This window comes from Phallusia mammillata, chromosome 1, assembly GCF_965637545.1.
Source record: "Phallusia mammillata chromosome 1, kaPhaMamm4.hap1.1, whole genome shotgun sequence".
Classification (NCBI taxonomy): domain Eukaryota; kingdom Metazoa; phylum Chordata; class Ascidiacea; order Phlebobranchia; family Ascidiidae; genus Phallusia; species Phallusia mammillata.
In genome coordinates, this window is record NC_137252.1 from 13,416,818 (window position 1) to 13,435,619 (window position 18,802).

The 18,802-nt window shown below is 38.0% G+C and overlaps 2 protein-coding genes and 1 pseudogene across 4 annotated transcripts; all 3 read right to left on the reverse strand.

Moving 5' to 3' along the window:
* Positions 1–922: 922 nt before the first annotated feature.
* On the reverse strand, positions 923–11,140 carry LOC145232486 (angiopoietin-4-like). Of its 2 annotated transcripts, XM_080097118.1 has the most exons (10): positions 10,247–11,140; positions 4,321–4,477; positions 3,992–4,075; positions 3,638–3,751; positions 3,189–3,302; positions 2,836–2,921; positions 2,516–2,612; positions 2,348–2,453; positions 1,972–2,124; positions 923–1,856 (listed from the first exon to the last, which is right to left on the reverse strand). In XM_080097118.1, exons 2-10 carry the CDS (start codon positions 4,373–4,375, stop codon positions 1,679–1,681), a joined length of 987 nt encoding a protein of 328 aa, XP_079953244.1. In that variant the 5' UTR covers positions 4,376–4,477; positions 10,247–11,140; the 3' UTR covers positions 923–1,678. The 2 variants fall into 2 exon arrangements, with proteins under 2 accessions (XP_079953244.1, XP_079953252.1); XM_080097126.1 differs by lacking the exon at positions 3,638–3,751.
* Positions 6,448–10,253, reverse strand: LOC145232496 (ficolin-2-like; annotated as a pseudogene). Its single transcript, XR_013860896.1, has 9 exons — positions 9,851–10,253; positions 9,512–9,595; positions 9,158–9,271; positions 8,709–8,822; positions 8,356–8,441; positions 8,033–8,129; positions 7,865–7,970; positions 7,489–7,641; positions 6,448–7,373 (listed from the first exon to the last, which is right to left on the reverse strand). The product of XR_013860896.1 is annotated as a ficolin-2-like (transcript).
* A 690-nt stretch (positions 11,141–11,830) lies between the features above and the next one.
* On the reverse strand, positions 11,831–18,784 carry LOC145232507 (fibrinogen-like protein A). Its single transcript, XM_080097141.1, has 9 exons — positions 18,730–18,784; positions 18,389–18,472; positions 17,801–17,914; positions 17,364–17,426; positions 17,040–17,125; positions 16,720–16,816; positions 16,516–16,621; positions 16,126–16,278; positions 11,831–12,117 (listed from the first exon to the last, which is right to left on the reverse strand). Exons 1-9 carry the CDS (start codon positions 18,782–18,784, stop codon positions 11,940–11,942), a joined length of 936 nt encoding a protein of 311 aa, XP_079953267.1. The 3' UTR covers positions 11,831–11,939.
* Positions 18,785–18,802: the final 18 nt, after the last annotated feature.

Genomic DNA, 18,802 nt, shown 5'->3' on the forward strand with positions numbered 1-18,802 from the left:
CAAGAAATACTGCTTTTCGCCACCACTGTTGCCAAACACACTTTATACTCAAAAATTTATACACATCGGGTCATAATTTTTGAAGAAACAAGAGTGTTAGCGTTGTCTAATGTTGCCCAGTAAAAGTATTGATTGGGAGGTGATGGTTCTAACACATCTATAAACAAGACATAATTTAAATATAAAATAAAACTCTGAAACGAATGTCAAACATCACGGATTTTTAGAGATATGCAAAGTTGCAGTTAATGCTTTTGGATCACTTTTATGTGCATCGAAGCATTAGAAATTCGACGTGTCAAGTCCTAACAATTCTACGTAACAAGCACAACAATGAAACGTGTCATCTTCAAGCTGATTTGCAGCTTAGCAAATAAAGTAGCAAAGCAGTATTTTTCATCAAAAGTCACATTTTCAGCTTACTTATCTGATAACCTACATTTACAACCAACAGAACTAACAAGGATTATTATTACAGTACATATCCTACAACAGCATCTATGTCTAAATAATACTTGTTTGCAATCGTTCTGGACTGAGAAACAAATGGTACTGAAAAAATACAATTTAACAGCCTTACGTCAGGCATCAACGCACATGATTGAGCATAACGGTTTAGATGGCATTTTTCAGATCGTGACGCGCTTAATCTTAACGCGTCTGGATTTCAACTTCATGCCAACATCAGTGCGTACACAAGTCGTGGTTGGTTAACAATTAAAACACTTCAACTAAATACTGCTATTCCTGCTTGCGTTCCTGTGACGTTTACATGCATTGATTCACTTGCTCACGTTTGCCTAATTACCATTTTAAATTTAACTAAATTTTGACTAGAGGTAAAATAGAAACATCTATGAAACATTTCGGACGAATATGCATACTTTGTAATCTCGCCCTTAATAACAGCAACACCCAAGTGCACTTTTGCAAAACAAGTTTCTCTTTAGCGTGCAATTTAGGCATAACATAAATGGCAATATTGGGGCTGCAGTGTTTACTACATAGCAGAACGGATGAAGGGCTTTGTTGACTTATTAAAGGAAACTTTGTTAAGCTAGTGTCCTGCGCTTCCAGCTTTAGTTGGAAAGTACCGTCGTTTAAAGTCTGACAACTGCTGCATCTTTGGCTAAATAGCAAATGCTGACGTGTCGGATCCTACAAGGTGTAACTCCCAAAGAAAGCAATTCCCTGTCGCTCACCAAATGGAAGCGCGTTGTGAAAAGGAATGTCAAAAAGCGACAGAATCTACAATCATACACTGAAACCACCACTGCTATAAAGTATGCGCATAGTATCCAGAAGATCTAACATATTAGCCAGTATACTTTCTGTATAAATGATGTACGCACAGACGATTGCAAACACAGTCACAAATCGAAGCCTATACGCACGTTTAAATTCGTGCAACACAGTATTTTAAACAGATATACACTTTAAAGAGATCTGAGAAGAGTTGAGCAAAAATACGCAATGTATACCTATAAGATTAAGGTATACATTCAAAATGAATATAATGTGGGTAAATTGAAATGTTTTCCACGCTATTCAAAGTCATACAAGTTGAGAAGTAATAGCTCAGGCACTTCATGTATGTTAGAACACTACTGTATTTTTGTAAACACTGTAATTTGTACAGCAACTTTATTGTGGCTGAACACATTTTGTAACCAAAGTTTTATGCACATCGGGTCATGATTTTTGAGAAAACAAGCTGGGTGGCGTTGTCGAATGTTCCCCAGTAAAAGTACCGATTAGGAGGTGGTGGTGTGTAATTTCCGTTCAAAGGTGTATGGGAACAACTGTTAAACCACCAACCGCCTGTGCGACGGGATGCAGCACCACAATTTACGTGTCTGTAAAAAAATCGGTGGTTAGGTTTAACAAAATGGTTTTAATCGCAGCCCGGTGAAATGTATTTTTAACAAGTTACTTAAAACTCGCAAACTTTCTTGAATCTTCTTCACTTACAATGCTAAGTCATGATCTTGGTCACGTGTAGTAAAACGTTGGTTGTTGATAACTGTAAATGACGCCAATCCATTCATCGCATTACCAGCAGTCCCTGAATACCCGTCAACGCAGAGACGATATTTATCAGTGGCTGCACCAACGGAAAAATTGCTGTCAAATAAGCACCTCATGGTTATTATTTTAAAAGAAATAAAACCATTAAAAAAGATGTTATTTCAATACCAACATATAATCATTGCCACAGAGTATAAATATAGTTCGATAAAATCAGAAGCGTGTTCGAATACAACATAGCAATGATATATAGTAGGGTAAACTATCGCCACCAGAATAAAGGCGTAATGCTTGTTGTGCTTCAGTAAGTATAACACACCTGTAAACAGCGTAACCAGATATATTGTTCAGACTTTTAAGCTCCACCTGAAGTTTGCATTGGGAACAAGTGTAAGCTTTGGTCGCTTGATAAAGGTTTTCAAGACCTAATCCAAAAAAACACCAGTTTTAAACATTCAAATACGACTTTAACATTTTCAATACCCACCCCACCAAAATTCCCCTGTTGTGCTACCAAATCCTTGTGTGTAATTTGTCCAGTATTGTTCGAAATCAACACTTCCATCATACCGACGTTGGAATACCTGAAACACAACATTTGTCCGTTTCCTTGTTTTTTTGAATAATAGTTATAACCAATAAACACATCACGCTGCAAGCAACGATGGGCCCTAATTCAGTGTAAAAAGTATTGAAAATGAGCACTCAGACTTCTAAAAGTATCATTAGAATCTATAAACCGAATTTTGAAACAAAAGAAACCGTAAAGTTTGTATGTTCACTTCTTTTTTACCACGCCCAACTTACCAGCCACCCCTTGTTGCAAACAACGTTAGTTCCTGACTTTAACTGGTAATTTCCTGTCCAGTTTCCAGTCCAACAGTTGGTGAAAACTAAGGGAAAAAATGCACTTTACAATACGAGTTTTAATTCAACGGCCTAGTTTGTTAAAGACCATTTTAAGCAATCGTGGTAAAATTGTAATACGCGTATATTCTACTACAAGCACTTTACTAACTAAAATTGTCCATGTTAACCTTCATGGCGCTTTCATTTGACGAGATTTCAAACCCACCAAATCATGTAAAGCCATTTAAAGCCATTTAAGGCTTTTGCGAGTTAGTTAGGTTTTGTTTGTTTTTCCGTGCATTTCTACGTACCCGTTTGACAATATTTTCCAGCAAATCCTGCCGGACATTTGCAGGTGTAACTTGGATCCCCTGGTATGCAAGTGCTGTTGTTCTTACAAAGACTGTTCTTACATTGGTTAAAGTCTGAAATAAGCCCAAAAATGCATAATGTGTTATGTTGATTATGGCACGGTTGATTATCGTTAATTTTTTTAGATTTACTATTAAAAAAAACGGAGAAGCAAATAAAGGCAGCAAACAAAGGGCTATATATGCAGCTATACGTGTAGCCATCAGCCAGGTTTACCACCTCCTGCAGGATGTTCGAGGCTTTGATCAATGGTAAATACGAGATACCCAGGAACTGCCAATGTGCTTTTTCTGCGTACGTATTAATTACCGAGTGTTTTTTACAGCTGCTGTTCAAGCAAGACATTAGTCTTTAGCACGTAGAGATCTATGTGACGGAATGTACGTACATGTTTCACATCTTGCACCAGTGTAGTTTGCTTTACATGTACAGTAGAACCCATTGATGGCATCTACACAGGTTCCGTTATTCTTGCAAGCATTTGCCACACAGTCGTTCACCGCTGTAAGAGCACAAACATGCTAATGCTAAATCATTCCATTCTTTGATTTGGCACAAAACAAGCTCTAAAACAGTGCGTCGGTCGGTAAAATTTGTGAATGGGACCTGTTGTGTTAGTGTAAACTGTAAACGGATAGGAACAAACAGATGATAATCTATTTAGAGTTGTTACTGTGGATATGGTTTAAACCTGTGCATGAAACAAGCGACTTTTTATGCACCTCAATTCAAATTATCTTACTATTAGCGGCTCCTGGACTGCAGGATTGACCAGCTTTTGCTGACGGTTCGGATCTGGTGTAATGAAAATATGTTGTCTGGTTTTCTGTGCAAAAAATATACAACCTTGAGAATGCATTCTGTAGTTTTACAACTAGGTGCCCGAATAGTAGGTTTATTTGTAAAGTCTTTTTGTTTATAACAAGGCATAAAAAAGTTGTCAATGTACATTTGATGAAACTCCATAAAATGTGATGAACTTAAATTGTGATGTCATCATAAAAACATTCTCTTTTTGTCAAAAAATAGATGCTTTTGCTAAAATAGGCAAAATGTTTTAATGCCGCTCACCTGCTTGGTTGCATAAAGAGCACAGATAAATCGCTACAAAAATCGCCTTGTTCATTTCTCTACTTTATTATTATACTGGTGCTTTGTGCAATATTATGTAAGTTATAATGCACTGCGTGATGTGTCTCTACCGTCAATTATACAAACATCCGTCTGGCTGCAAAACAATAGCTTATATATTAATGGATGTCCTCTCTATGCTTTTGTAACATCCTTTAGTTTTTCCAATGCGAAAATCACAAGCGTACGATCGCGGATTGTGAACCTTACTTATAGAAACAGCGCTGTTTTGCGGTTCCATACGATATTTTTTTAAATTTTAAACATCACATTTTAAAGGATTACTATTTGCGATATTTGCAAACAAACTTTTTGATTAGTTGCAAAATAAGTTATAATTCATTTTATGCCAAAGGTTTAAACCTGATCCCAAACTTTGTTTATACTTCCTGGATAGGTGATGTACGCACAGACGATGCTAAGCATACTCACAAATCAAAACCTACGCACGTTTAAAATCGTGCAACAGGGTATCGTAAATTGACATATATTTTCAAGAGATTTGACAAAAATTTAGTAAAAAAGGCACATTTTATACCATGAGATTAGGGTAAAAAAATAACACAATGTGGCTGAATCAAAATTTTTGAACACTCTCTTTAGAGCAGTGGTTCCCAACCTTTTTACGATCCCGTACCACTTGGACGCTCTGCACTGCCGCGCGTACCACCATAGAGCACTATTGGTACCACTTCTTACAGGACAACTAATTTGTTCGAAACATCTTTTATTCAACACTAGCTTAAGCTACAAAACAGTAGATGATATCTATCAAAAGCAATCATTTGACATAATTAACGCCCACTGTCCCACAGCGTTATACGGCTTTTCATAAAGCAACTATGCTTTTTGTTGAGAATTGACATGACCTGTATTTTGAAGATCGTAATGATACGAAACAACAGGAATAGTTACGTAACAATGACAATAGGCCTGGAGAATGTTTTTTTGTAAACAAAACCAGATAAACAAAATATAAAATTACAAATCGAGGTTTTTGTGAACAAAACAGAAGCTACTCGCGTACCACCTGAAAACCCTTTGCGTACCACTAGTGGTACACGTACCACAGGTTGGGAACCCCTGCTTTAGAGGTATGCAAGTTGAGAAGTAATAACTCAGGTACTTCATGTAAATTAGAAACACAAGAAATACTGCTTTTCGCCACCACTGTTGCCAAACACACTTTATACTCAAAAATTTATACACATCGGGTCATAATTTTTGAAGAAACAAGAGTGTTAGCGTTGTCTAATGTTGCCCAGTAAAAGTATTGATTGGGAGGTGATGGTTCTAACACATCTATAAACAAGACATAATTTAAATATAAAATAAAACTCTGAAACGAATGTCAAACATCACGGATTTTTAGAGATATGCAAAGTTGCAGTTAATGCTTTTGGATCACTTTTATGTGCATCGAAGCATTAGAAATTCGACGTGTCAAGTCCTAACAATTCTACGTAACAAGCACAACAATGAAACGTGTCATCTTCAAGCTGATTTGCAGCTTAGCAAATAAAGTAGCAAAGCAGTATTTTTCATCAAAAGTCACATTTTCAGCTTACTTATCTGATAACCTACATTTACAACCAACAGAACTAACAAGGATTATTATTACAGTACATATCCTACAACAGCATCTATGTCTAAATAATACTTGTTTGCAATCGTTTTGGACTGAGAAACAAATGGTACTGAAAAAATACAATTTAACAGCCTTACGTCAGGCATCAACGCACATGATTGAGCATAACGGTTTAGATGGCATTTTTCAGATCGTGACGCGCTTAATCTTAACGCGTCTGGATTTCAACTTCATGCCAACATCAGTGCGTACACAAGTCGTGGTTGGTTAACAATTAAAACACTTCAACTAAATACTGCTATTCCTGCTTGCGTTCCTGTGACGTTTACATGCATTGATTCACTTGCTCACGTTTGCCTAATTACCATTTTAAATTTAACTAAATTTTGACTAGAGGTAAAATAGAAACATCTATGAAACATTTCGGACGAATATGCATACTTTGTAATCTCGCCCTTAATAACAGCAACACCCAAGTGCACTTTTGCAAAACAAGTTTCTCTTTAGCGTGCAATTTAGGCATAACATAAATGGCAATATTGGGGCTGCAGTGTTTACTACATAGCAGAACGGATGAAGGGCTTTGTTGACTTATTAAAGGAAACTTTGTTAAGCTAGTGTCCTGCGCTTCCAGCTTTAGTTGGAAAGTACCGTCGTTTAAAGTCTGACAACTGCTGCATCTTTGGCTAAATAGCAAATGCTGACGTGTCGGATCCTACAAGGTGTAACTCCCAAAGAAAGCAATTCCCTGTCGCTCACCAAATGGAAGCGCGTTGTGAAAAGGAATGTCAAAAAGCGACAGAATCTACAATCATACACTGAAACCACCACTGCTATAAAGTATGCGCATAGTATCCAGAAGATCTAACATATTAGCCAGTATACTTTCTGTATAAATGATGTACGCACAGACGATTGCAAACACAGTCACAAATCGAAGCCTATACGCACGTTTAAATTCGTGCAACACAGTATTTTAAACAGATATACACTTTAAAGAGATCTGAGAAGAGTTGAGCAAAAATACGCAATGTATACCTATAAGATTAAGGTATACATTCAAAATGAATATAATGTGGGTAAATTGAAATGTTTTCCACGCTATTCAAAGTCATACAAGTTGAGAAGTAATAGCTCAGGCACTTCATGTATGTTAGAACACTACTGTATTTTTGTAAACACTGTAATTTGTACAGCAACTTTATTGTGGCTGAACACATTTTGTAACCAAAGTTTTATGCACATCGGGTCATGATTTTTGAGAAAACAAGAGTTGTCGAATGTTCCCCAGTAAAAGTACTGATTAGGAGGTGATGGTATGTAATTTCCGTTCAAAGGTGTATGGGAACAACTGTTAAACCACCAACCGCCTGTGCGACGGGATGCAGCACCACAATTTACGTGTCTGTAAAAAAATCGGTGGTTAGGTTTAACAAAATGGTTTTAATCGCAGCCCGGTGAAATGTATTTTTAACAAGTTACTTAAAACTCGCAAACTTTCTTGAATCTTCTTCACTTACAAAGCTAAGTCATGATCTTGGTCACGTGTAGTAAAACGTTGGTTGTTGATAACTGTAAATGACGCCAATCCATTCATCGCATTACCAGCAGTCCCTGAATACCCGTCAACGCAGAGACGATATTTATCAGTGGCTGCACCAACGGAAAAATTGCTGTCAAATAAGCACCTCATGGTTATTATTTTAAAAGAAATAAAACCATTAAAAAAGATGTTATTTCAATACCAACATATAATCATTGCCACAGAGTATAAATATAGTTCGATAAAATCAGAAGCGTGTTCGAATACAACATAGCAATGATATATAGTAGGGTAAACTATCGCCACCAGAATAAAGGCGTAATGCTTGTTGTGCTTCAGTAAGTATAACACACCTGTAAACAGCGTAACCAGATATATTGTTCAGACTTTTAAGCTCCACCTGAAGTTTGCATTGGGAACAAGTGTAAGCTTTGGTCGCTTGATAAAGGTTTTCAAGACCTAATCCAAAAAAACACCAGTTTTAAACATTCAAATACGACTTTAACATTTTCAATACCCACCCCACCAAAATTCCCCTGTTGTGCTACCAAATCCTTGTGTGTAATTTGTCCAGTATTGTTCGAAATCAACACTTCCATCATACCGACGTTGGAATACCTGAAACACAACATTTGTCCGTTTCTTTGTTTTTTTGAATAATAGTTATAACCAATAAACACATCACGCTGCAAGCAACGATGGGCCCTAATTCAGTGTAAAAAGTATTGAAAATGAGCACTCAGACTTCTAAAAGTATCATTAGAATCTATAAACCGAATTTTGAAATGTCAAAAGAAACCGTAAAGTTTGTATGTTCACTTCTTTTTTACCACGCCCAACTTACCAGCCACCCCTTGTTGCAAACAACGTTAGTTCCTGACTTTAACTGGTAATTTCCTGTCCAGTTTCCAGTCCAACAGTTGGTGAAAACTAAGGGAAAAAATGCACTTTACAATACGAGTTTTAATTCAACGGCCTAGTTTGTTAAAGACCATTTTAAGCAATCGTGGTAAAATTGTAATACGCGTATATTCTACTACAAGCACTTTACTAACTAAAATTGTCCATGTTAACCTTCATGGCGCTTTCATTTGACGAGATTTCAAACCCACCAAATCATGTAAAGCCATTTAAAGCCATTTAAGGCTTTTGCGAGTTAGTTAGGTTTTGTTTGTTTTTCCGTGCATTTCTACGTACCCGTTTGACAATATTTTCCAGCAAATCCTGCCGGACATTTGCAGGTGTAACTTGGATCCCCTGGTATGCAAGTGCTGTTGTTCTTACAAAGACTGTTCTTACATTGGTTAAAGTCTGAAATAAGCCCAAAAATGCATAATGTGTTATGTTGATTATGGCACGGTTGATTATCGTTAATTTTTTTAGATTTACTATTAAAAAAAACGGAGAAGCAAATAAAGGCAGCAAACAAAGGGCTATATATGCAGCTATACGTGTAGCCATCAGCCAGGTTTACCACCTCCTGCAGGATGTTCGAGGCTTTGATCAATGGTAAATACGAGATACCCAGGAACTGCCAATGTGCTTTTTCTGCGTACGTATTAATTACCGAGTGTTTTTTACAGCTGCTGTTCAAGCAAGACATTAGTCTTTAGCACGTAGAGATCTATGTGACGGAATGTACGTACATGTTTCACATCTTGCACCAGTGTAGTTTGCTTTACATGTACAGTAGAACCCATTGATGGCATCTACACAGGTTCCGTTATTCTTGCAAGCATTTGCCACACAGTCGTTCACCGCTGTAAGAGCACAAACATGCTAATGCTAAATCATTCCATTCTTTGATTTGGCACAAAACAAGCTCTAAAACAGTGCGTCGGTCGGTAAAATTTGTGAATGGGACCTGTTGTGTTAGTGTAAACTGTAAACGGATAGGAACAAACAGATGATAATCTATTTAGAGTTGTTACTGTGGATATGGTTTAAACCTGTGCATGAAACAAGCGACTTTTTATGCACCTCAATTCAAATTATCTTACTATTAGCGGCTCCTGGACTGCAGGATTGACCAGCTTTTGCTGACGGTTCGGATCTGGTGTAATGAAAATATGTTGTCTGGTTTTCTGTGCAAAAAATATACAACCTTGAGAATGCATTCTGTAATTTTACAACTAGTTGTAAATACGTGCCCGAATAGTAGGTTTATTTGTAAAGTCTTTTTGTTTATAACAAGGCATAAAAAAGTTGTCAATGTACATTTGATGAAACTCCATAAAATGTGATGAACTTAAATTGTGATGTCATCATAAAAACATTCTCTTTTTGTCAAAAAATAGATGCTTTTGCTAAAATAGGCAAAATGTTTTAATGCCGCTCACCTGCTTGGTTGCATAAAGAGCACAGATAAATCGCTACAAAAATCGCCTTGTTCATTTCTCTACTTTATTATTATACTGGTGCTTTGTGCAATGTTATGTAAGTTATAATGCACTGCGTGTTGTGTCTCTACCGTTGCAAAACAATAGCTTATAAGTTATATTAATGGATGTCCTCTCTATGGTTTTGTAACATCCTTTAGTTTTTCCAATGCGAAAATCACAAGTGTACGATCGCGGATTGTGAACCTTACTTATAGAAACAGCGCTGTTTTGCGGTTCCATACGATATGTTTTAAAATTTTAAACATCACATTTTAAAGGATTACTATTTGCGATATTTGCAAACAAACTTTTTGATTAGTTGCAAAATAAGTTATAATTCATTTTATGCCAAACCTGATCACAAACTTTGTTTCGTATACTTCCTGAATAGGTGATGTACGCACAGACGATGCTAAGCATACTCACAAATCAAAACCTACGCACGTTTAAAATCGTGCAACAGGGTATCGTAAATTGACATATATTTTCAAGAGATTTGACAAAAATTAGTAAAAAAGGCACATTTTATACCATGAGATTAGGGTAAAAAAATAATACAATGTGGCTGAATTAAAATTTTTGAACACTCTCTTTAGAGCAGTGGTTCTCAAACTTTTTTGACCGCGACCCAAATCTGAGTATTATGACCCAAGCCTCAAACATCAAAAAATGTAACAATTTCGAGGCCACGTGGTGGCCGCACTGGAGTCTGCCCACGAGTTCGATTCGACAATACTACATAACACAACACACATTATGGCTTTGCAGCACCATGATTATTGATAGACGCTAACTGTTACATCAAGTTTAAAGAGCTCTTCTGGCAAATGTGATTTTTATTCCGACGTTTCGACGTCCTATACAGGTCGTCTTCATCAGGGTAAATAACACTGAATGCGACTAGTACAGTGCACGATAAACAAAGGAAAAAAAGGAAAAAATAGTAGAACGCAAGCACGTAACAACGCAACGAAAACACCGCCCGATAACAAATGATTGACCCTCTAATCTTTAAGCAGGTGCCTGTAGCACGCTGGAAGCATCACGTCTGTTTTGATGTTCATTGTGTTGACCCGTTGGTGAATATTCCATGACTCAAGAAATAGTCTTTTCCTGTAGTCAGGCTCCCGGGCCACAACAGAAGCCGCATTGAAATCAATACGGTGGCCTTGTGATACCGCGTGATTGGACAGGGCCGACTTCTTTGCGTCGCTGTTGGCAACATCCCGCCGATGTTCTTTTCGGCGGGTGTTGAGTGACCTTCCTGTCTCCCCGATATATATTAACGGACAATCGGCGCAGGGAATAGAATATACAACACCACGTTGTTCAAGGGTGTCGATTGGATCTTTCGGGTGACTCAGTAGCTTGCGGAGAGTATTGGCAGGTTGAACGCCAACCGCTACGCCGAAGTCACGCAACATACGCCGTAGAATATCCGTCAATTTCGGTATGTTTTGTGACACTTCCGTACATACCGAAATTGACGGATATTCTACGGCGTATGTTGCGTGACTTCGGTGTAGCGGTTGGCGTTCAACCTGCCAATACTCTCCGCAAGCTACTGAGTCACCCGAAAGATCCAATCGACACCCTTGAACAACGCTTATATATTGAGCTAACTGTTACATCTCCACGTTCAGTTTTGCATGATTAGCTTTTATTCCCCGTGCTATGACGTAACAATCGCCATGTGCGTAACAGTACAATTGGAAGGCTATTGTCAGTATTTTGCAATGATTAGTTCATTTCACTGTACAACGTGGTCGAGTGAGTGGACTTTACTACTACTACTACATTAGGTAAATTCGTTTGTGTTTACTTAATGTAGTAATAGTTCGTTTGGGTAGAATTGACCCACCATAGCGCGACCCATTTTTTGACCCTGCGCGACCCACGTTTGGGTCGCGACCCATACTTTGAGAACCACTGCTTTAGAGGTATGCAAGTTGAGAAGTAATAACTCAGGTACTTCATGTAAATTAGAAACACAAGAAATACTGCTTTTCGCCACCACTGTTGCCAAACACACTTTATACTCAAAAATTTATACACATCGGGTCATAATTTTTGAAGAAACAAGAGAGTTAGCGTTGTCTAATGTTGCCCAGTAAAAGTATTGATTGGGAGGTGATGGTGTGTAATATCCGTTCAAAGGTGTATGGGAACAACCGTTAAACCACCAACCGCCTGTGTGACGAGATGCAGCAGCACAATTTACGTACCTGTAAAATGATGCTAAATACCAAATGCGTTACTTTCAGTTCTTTTAAACGAGCTTTACAAGGTTAGATTCTAAAGCAGGGGTGTCCAACCCGTGGCCCGCAGAAAGGTTTTGAGTAGCCCGCGTGGTATTTGTTGAAATAACTTTTATTATTAACCTAATTACCTACGTAATTTATGGCGAACTTTCATTCAAATTGGCATTCATTGTTTGCTTTATTTCTTTATTAATGGAGTAATACACAACTGTTCAAGTTACCTTTATTACATCGTAATACACATTGTTACGCATCACAATTTCTACATTGTTGCGTCCACAATTTAACTCGTGTTTTAGGAGTCAGTCAGAAATATTCCTTGCCTTTTTAAGGTCCACCAGATAATAATCAGAGACCCGCGCAAAACGCGTTTAGCAGTGAAATATCTTCAGCACTCTGCAGTGATACAGATCAGTGGTTCCCAACCTTTTTTTGACGCGACCCAAATACTTCCCAAATTGTTGTATTGTGATGTCCCGCGACCCATGGACTTACTATTTCGGTTATATTTTTGTCTCTATTTTGTATTTTTGTATTCTTACTATTTCGGTTGTATTTTTGCCTCTAAATCAGAAAAGCTTTCGAAAATTATTACGCCAGTTTGGAAAATTTAAAAATCAAACAAATACTATTCAAAACATTTCCATTTAGCCCGAACTTTGGAGCTATCTCAAAGCATTATCAGCCAATACGACGTCACAAACAGAATTAACCATTATTACGCCAAGTTGTCTTGAAATTATTTTTGGGCAACAATTTAAAACAGTTTGTTACATCATAGACAAAATAATTTAACGCGCCTTTTCAGTTCGGTCTAGACCTGCAGTTAACAGTTGTTGCAAAGTTTATTCACAGTATAAAATCGGGCATATAAAAGTCGACGGGTAAAACACCTCTGCCCGTCATCACCACCAACCACGACTACCACGTGGATTCCCTGCCACGTCGAGTATCGCCACTTACAGAAAGCACACTGGGGGCGCCACAGAGCACATGTGACGTAATAATTATGTAACACACTCCCCCTACCACATAAAATAGAGTGTCCACACTCAATACGACATACCACGAAAACGCATATGACAGCACAGAACGTACGACGTTACGCCACCAGTTTTTACACCAAATCGCTCTTAAACAAATTAAAGCAATAACTGCATGCGGGCACAAAATAAATAAACATACGACGTGATAAGTGCTTGTGGAACGCATTATTAATTAAATTAAGGCCCAGAATCAAATACAAGGAACTGGAGTCAGTGAACAATCGTGAAAACATTGTTGTGCAAATAAAAAACACAATAAACTAGCAGTAAATTAACAACAAAACACAGGAAAAACAGTTAAACAAAAACAAGACACAACGCAAAGATTCTATAAGTCTGATTTGAATGACAACAAAAAAAGTGAAATTAAGTGAAACAAAACACAAAAACATAACAAACGAATCTATTAGGTCACGGCGGCGGAGTAAAATGGTCTATGATGAACAATACTCGGTGGTCGTATATTAACGCGCTCCACAAACTGTGGAATATGTTTTCGTGGTGCAAAGTTTGCACCCAGTGATAGAAAACCGTCGGCATTCTTGTTTGCCTCTTCCCATAGATCGTCGGCTTTCTCGTGGACACTTTGTTGACAAAATTCACCCCATTTCGGTTCAGGGTTCTTCAAAAGCACAGCACATGTTTTTCTCAACCCTCTCTTAACATGCACACTAGGGACAAAATTAGACGTACCCGTGCACCCGTTCCTTTGTGCAAGATATGGAGCTTCGGTAAAGCGATTGCGAGAAACTTTAGCAACATTTACACAACGCGGTAACACTTCAAGGTTGCCGCCAGAGTTTCCAACTTTTTCTCGTTTGTGGCCGCCTTTGACTGAAGCAACCATGCTTGCGGAACAAATCCTGTCCTTATTGACAACGACTCGGGTACCTGCGGCACACCCGCCTCTTCTAGTGCGTTCCAATTTTCGTTGGACAGAACATACAGCCGTGCTCTGCAGAGGTGTAGTTGGTTCAGGGTTATATACGTCCCCACAATTTGCTCGATTGTGGCCCTTTTTTCCACAGTGAAGGCACAAGGGTTTGTTATTCTGACAGTTCTTGTCGAAACCAACCTTATCTTTCAAGTCTTGAAGTTCGTGACGCAGTTCTTCAATCATTTCAAGCAGCACAGCTTGGTTTAAGAAAGATTGGTTGGCTGACATCGCACATATGCCCATATTAGCTGGACTTTCTGCAAAACACTCCGATTGCAAAACAATTTTACAAGCAGATGAAAAAGAAGGGCTCTCCAGACAAGAGTTTTCCCTTATTATTTTATCGGCTAAAAAACGATTTTTTAAACCGTTGGTCAGCACCAAAAAACACATTTCATTTCTCAGATTATCGTCATCCGGATATGACCCAACCGGAAAAGCTCCATAATAAACATTCTGTCTGTTTCTTCCACTTTCTGGGTCCTTGCTACCAGGTCTTGTTTGGCCTTGTTCCTGAACACATTGCCGCCGGTCACTTTAATTCCAAGTGCCTTCAGGTCTTTGTAATCAGCCATGTACAAGTCACTGCCGCTTGCTTGCTTCATGTCAAAAATCACATCTTCCGGCAAGCTTGCTAAAAGCGCGTGGCGCTTGGCCGCTTCGTTAGCATCCACGCTTTGGCAAAAGCTTTCAAAACTTGCCAGAAAATGTACAAAGTTGCCCCCTTTGTCAAAGCGCGGTGGTGGATAGTAAAAAGTCATACTGACGGATTAAAATGTTTAAAAAAAGGCATAAAAAATCTTCTCCCTGCAACAACTGAAGCAGGTCCTGGCGTGCTCGCCAATTTTGTAACGCGCCTTTTCAGTTCGGTCTAGACCTGCAGTTAACGGTTGTTGCAAAGTTTATTCACAGTATAAAATCGGGCATATAAAAGTCGACGGGTAAAACACCTCTGCCCGTCATCACCACCAACCACGACTACCACGTGGATTCCCTGCCACGTCGAGTATCGCCACTTACAGAAAGCACACTGGGTATTACGATTTATGCGCAAACAATACCCTTCTTTTGTTGAAAACAATGGGTCAATAAAGGAGAGGAGAATCCTATACATTCTTGCTGTCGAGATCACAAAAAGCACAATCAATCGTCAGTAAAAATATATATTCAAATAGCGGCACGTTTAAGCTGATGCGCGCCTTGTCCCTGGTGTTTGTCTGCAAGACGAATAAAATCTGCTTGTACGATAAAGTTAGCTGAGTTTCACAGTTCTTGTAAGCTTGTATCGCCCCCAACTTTAAAAACTGTCACCATCAAACCCTCGTTGGACGAAATACCCATCGTTGAAGAACCCTGATTTAGCCTTGGGAAATTAAAAAATAACGCTATGAAACGAAGTCAAAGAGTAAATCCTCTTATGTCACAAAAAACAGGCGACCCAACAGAATCTTCAGGCGACCCAACTTTGGGTCGCGACCCATAGGTTGGGAACCACTGATATAGATGATGCCAAACCGAAAAGCTAGTAACGCCAACAGAGTATTACAAGATAGGTGGACACGTGACTTCAAATCCCCTGTAAGATCAGTAATTTCTGACAACCATATGGAAAACTCGCTTCACATTGTTACATCGTCCATCTCACCGAATATTGCCAAACTTGTAAGAGAAAAAGAGTGCCATACTTTACATTGAAATGTCGACGTGTGGTAAAAACTTTGGGAACTTTACTACATCTTGGTATGTTTATTGTTCTTAGATTTGTAAACGAGGAGATTAGAATTGCGGTGTGAGGATTTTAATTATGAAACGGCCATTTGTAAGATTATAAATTAGCAATTTTTTTTGTACAAAGTTGTAAGGACTTTAACTTACGTCACGTTTAAAAGTTTTCGGTTTGATACGATGGTTTTAATAGCAGCACCGTGTAACACGGGTTATTTTTAATACTTTTCCTAAAACAAAAGTTCTCATGTATTTTTCACTTACCCAACTGAGTCATTATCTTGGTCACGTGTACTGAACTGTTGATTGTTGATAACTGTAAATGACACCAATCCAGTCATCGCATTACCAGCAGTCCCTGAATACCCACCAACGCAGAGACGATATTTATCAGTCGCCGCACCAACGGAAAATTTGCTATGAAATAAGCACCTCATGGTTATTATTTAAAAAAAAAACAAAAAAAAAACATAACCATTAAAACATGTTTTATTTCCGTACAAACATATACTCATTGCCACAATGTTTAAATATAGTTCGGTGAAAGTCAAAACCGTGTGCAAATTCAATATAGCAATGATTCAGAGTATAGGGTAAACTATCGCCACGAAAATTAGGCCTAATGCTTGTTGTGCTTCAGTAAGTATAACACACCTGTAAACAGCGTAACCAGATATATTGTTCAGACTTTTGAGTTCCACCCGAAGTTTGCATTGGGAACAATAGTAAGCTTTGGTCCCTTGATAAAGGTTTTCAAGATCTAATCCAAAAGAAACAGTTTTAAACATTTAAATACGGCTTTAAAATTTAAATACTTATTAAAAGGTCGTGTTTTATTAAAAAAAGTTTGACACCCACCCCACCAAAATTCCCCTGCTGTGCTACCAAATCCTTGGGTGTAATTTGTCCAGTATTGTTCAAAATCAACACTTCCGTCATACCGACGTTGGAACACCTAAACACAACATTTGTCCGTTTCCTTGTTTTTGAATAACAGATATTACCAATAAACACACCATGCTGCAAGCAACAATAAGCCCTAATTTCGTGTAAAAAATGTTAAAATTGAGCACTCAGACTTAAAAAGGAATTGTTGGAATCTTCAATCTGAATCTTGAAATTTTAAAAGAAACCGTAAATTTTGTGTGTTCACTATTTTTTTACCACGCCCAACTTACAAACCATCCCCTGTTGCAAACAACGTTAGTTCCTGACTTCAGCTGGTAATTTCCTGTCCAGTTTCCACTCCAACAGTTGGTGAAAACTAAGGAGAAATGCACATTACAAGTATGAATTATAAACCAAAATGACCAATTTGTGTTAAAGACCATTTTAAGCAATCGTGGTAAATTTGTAACACTCGTATATTTCACTGCAAGCACTAACAAAACTGTACACGAAAACCTTTTTGTCGCTCTCATTTTACGAGATATCAAACTATGTAAAGCTATTTGAGGCATTTACAAGTTGTTTGGTTTGGTTTGTTTTTCCAAAACTTTTACCCGTTTGACAATATTTCCCAGCAAATCCTGCCGGACAAAGACTGTTCTTACATTGGTTAAAGTCTGAAATAAGCCAAAAAATGCATAATGTGCTATGCTAAAAGTGGCACGATTGATTATCGTTAAATTTTTTGATTTTATAAGTTTTTCAAAGACTGGGAAATAAAAACAAAAAGGAAAATGCAAATGAACAGATCCGTATATAGTGTTCCAAAATGCAAATGGTTATACATGCAGCTACGTGTAGCCATCAGCCAGGTTTACCACCTCCTACAGGATGTTCGTGGCCTTAATCAGTGGTAAATTCGAAATACCCAGAAACTGCCAATGTGCTTTTTCTGCGTACGTATTAATTACCGAGAGTTTTTTTGCGGCTGCTGTTTAAGCAAGATACTAGTCCGTAGCACACAGAGATCTATGCAACGAAATGTACGTACATGTTTCACATCTTACACCAGTGTAGTTTGCTTTACATGTGCAGTAGAACCCATTGATGGCATCTATACATGTTCCGTTATTCTTGCAAGCATTTGGCACACAGTCGTTTACCGCTGTAAGAGCACAAACATGTCAATGCTAAATTATTCCATTCTTTGATTTAACACAAAACAAGCTCTGAAACAGTGCGTCGATCGAGAATTCGCGTCCAAGCTAAATATATTTATAAAACTAAAAATACCTTGGCAAAACTAAACTGTCGAATTACCAACCAAAAATTATTTTTTCTTTTAAAAAGTATTTCTACAACACCACGCACAACAAATTTAGTTTGATGTTATGTTAGATTGTAGAAATACTTTAAGCTCCTCGCAGTCCCTCTGAAATCGCTTGGCGGACCCCAAAGGGACCGGGGACCCCAGTTTGAGAACCGTTGACTGCAAACAAAGTATACCAAAGACGGAAGATTTGGCGTATAAGGTAGAAACATACAAATGTAAATCTATTTACAGTTGTTACCGCTGAAATGGATCAAACCTGTGCATGAAACAAGCGGTTTTTATACACCTCAATCCACATTATCTTACTATTAGTGGCTCCTGGGCTGCAGGATTGACCAGCTTTTGCTGACGGTTCGGATCTGGTGTAATGGAAATATGTTGTATCGCTTTCTGTGCAGAAAGTATACAACTTTGAGAATGCATTCTGTAGTTTTACACGTTTACAACTATTTGTAAATACGCGCCAAAACACTGGGTTTATATGTAAAATTCCTTTTTTTTTAAGTCAAAATATATGCATTTTATGAAACTCCATGAAATGTCATGAACTTAAATTTTGAAGCCGTCTTAAAAAACAATCTCTTTTTGTCCAGAAATGGATGCTTTTGCTAAAATAGGCAAAACATGTTTTTTGTTATGTCGCTCACCCGCTTGACTGCATAAAGAGCACAGATATATCGCTACAAAAATCGTTTTGTCCATTCCTCTTCGTTGAACTAT

Excerpts from the sequence above, each read along its gene's own strand:
- LOC145232507 (XM_080097141.1), bottom strand. The coding sequence starts at position 18,784 with ATGGACAAAACGATTTTTGTAGCGATATATCTGTGCTCTTTATGCAGT. Across the intron at positions 17,126-17,363 it reads TGGGAAATATTGTCAAACGG|TTTTCACCAACTGTTGGAGT; the intron begins GTAAAAGTTTTG and ends ATTTCTCCTTAG. Across the intron at positions 12,118-16,125 it reads CAAGATAATGACTCAGTTGG|GTACGTAAATTGTGCTGCTG; the intron begins GTAAGTGAAAAA and ends ATCATTTTACAG.
- LOC145232486 (XM_080097118.1), bottom strand. The coding sequence starts at position 4,375 with ATGAACAAGGCGATTTTTGTAGCGATTTATCTGTGCTCTTTATGCAAC. Across the intron at positions 2,922-3,188 it reads TGGAAAATATTGTCAAACGG|TTTTCACCAACTGTTGGACT; the intron begins GTACGTAGAAAT and ends TTTTTCCCTTAG. Across the intron at positions 2,454-2,515 it reads AACAGGGGAATTTTGGTGGG|GTCTTGAAAACCTTTATCAA; the intron begins GTGGGTATTGAA and ends TTTTTGGATTAG.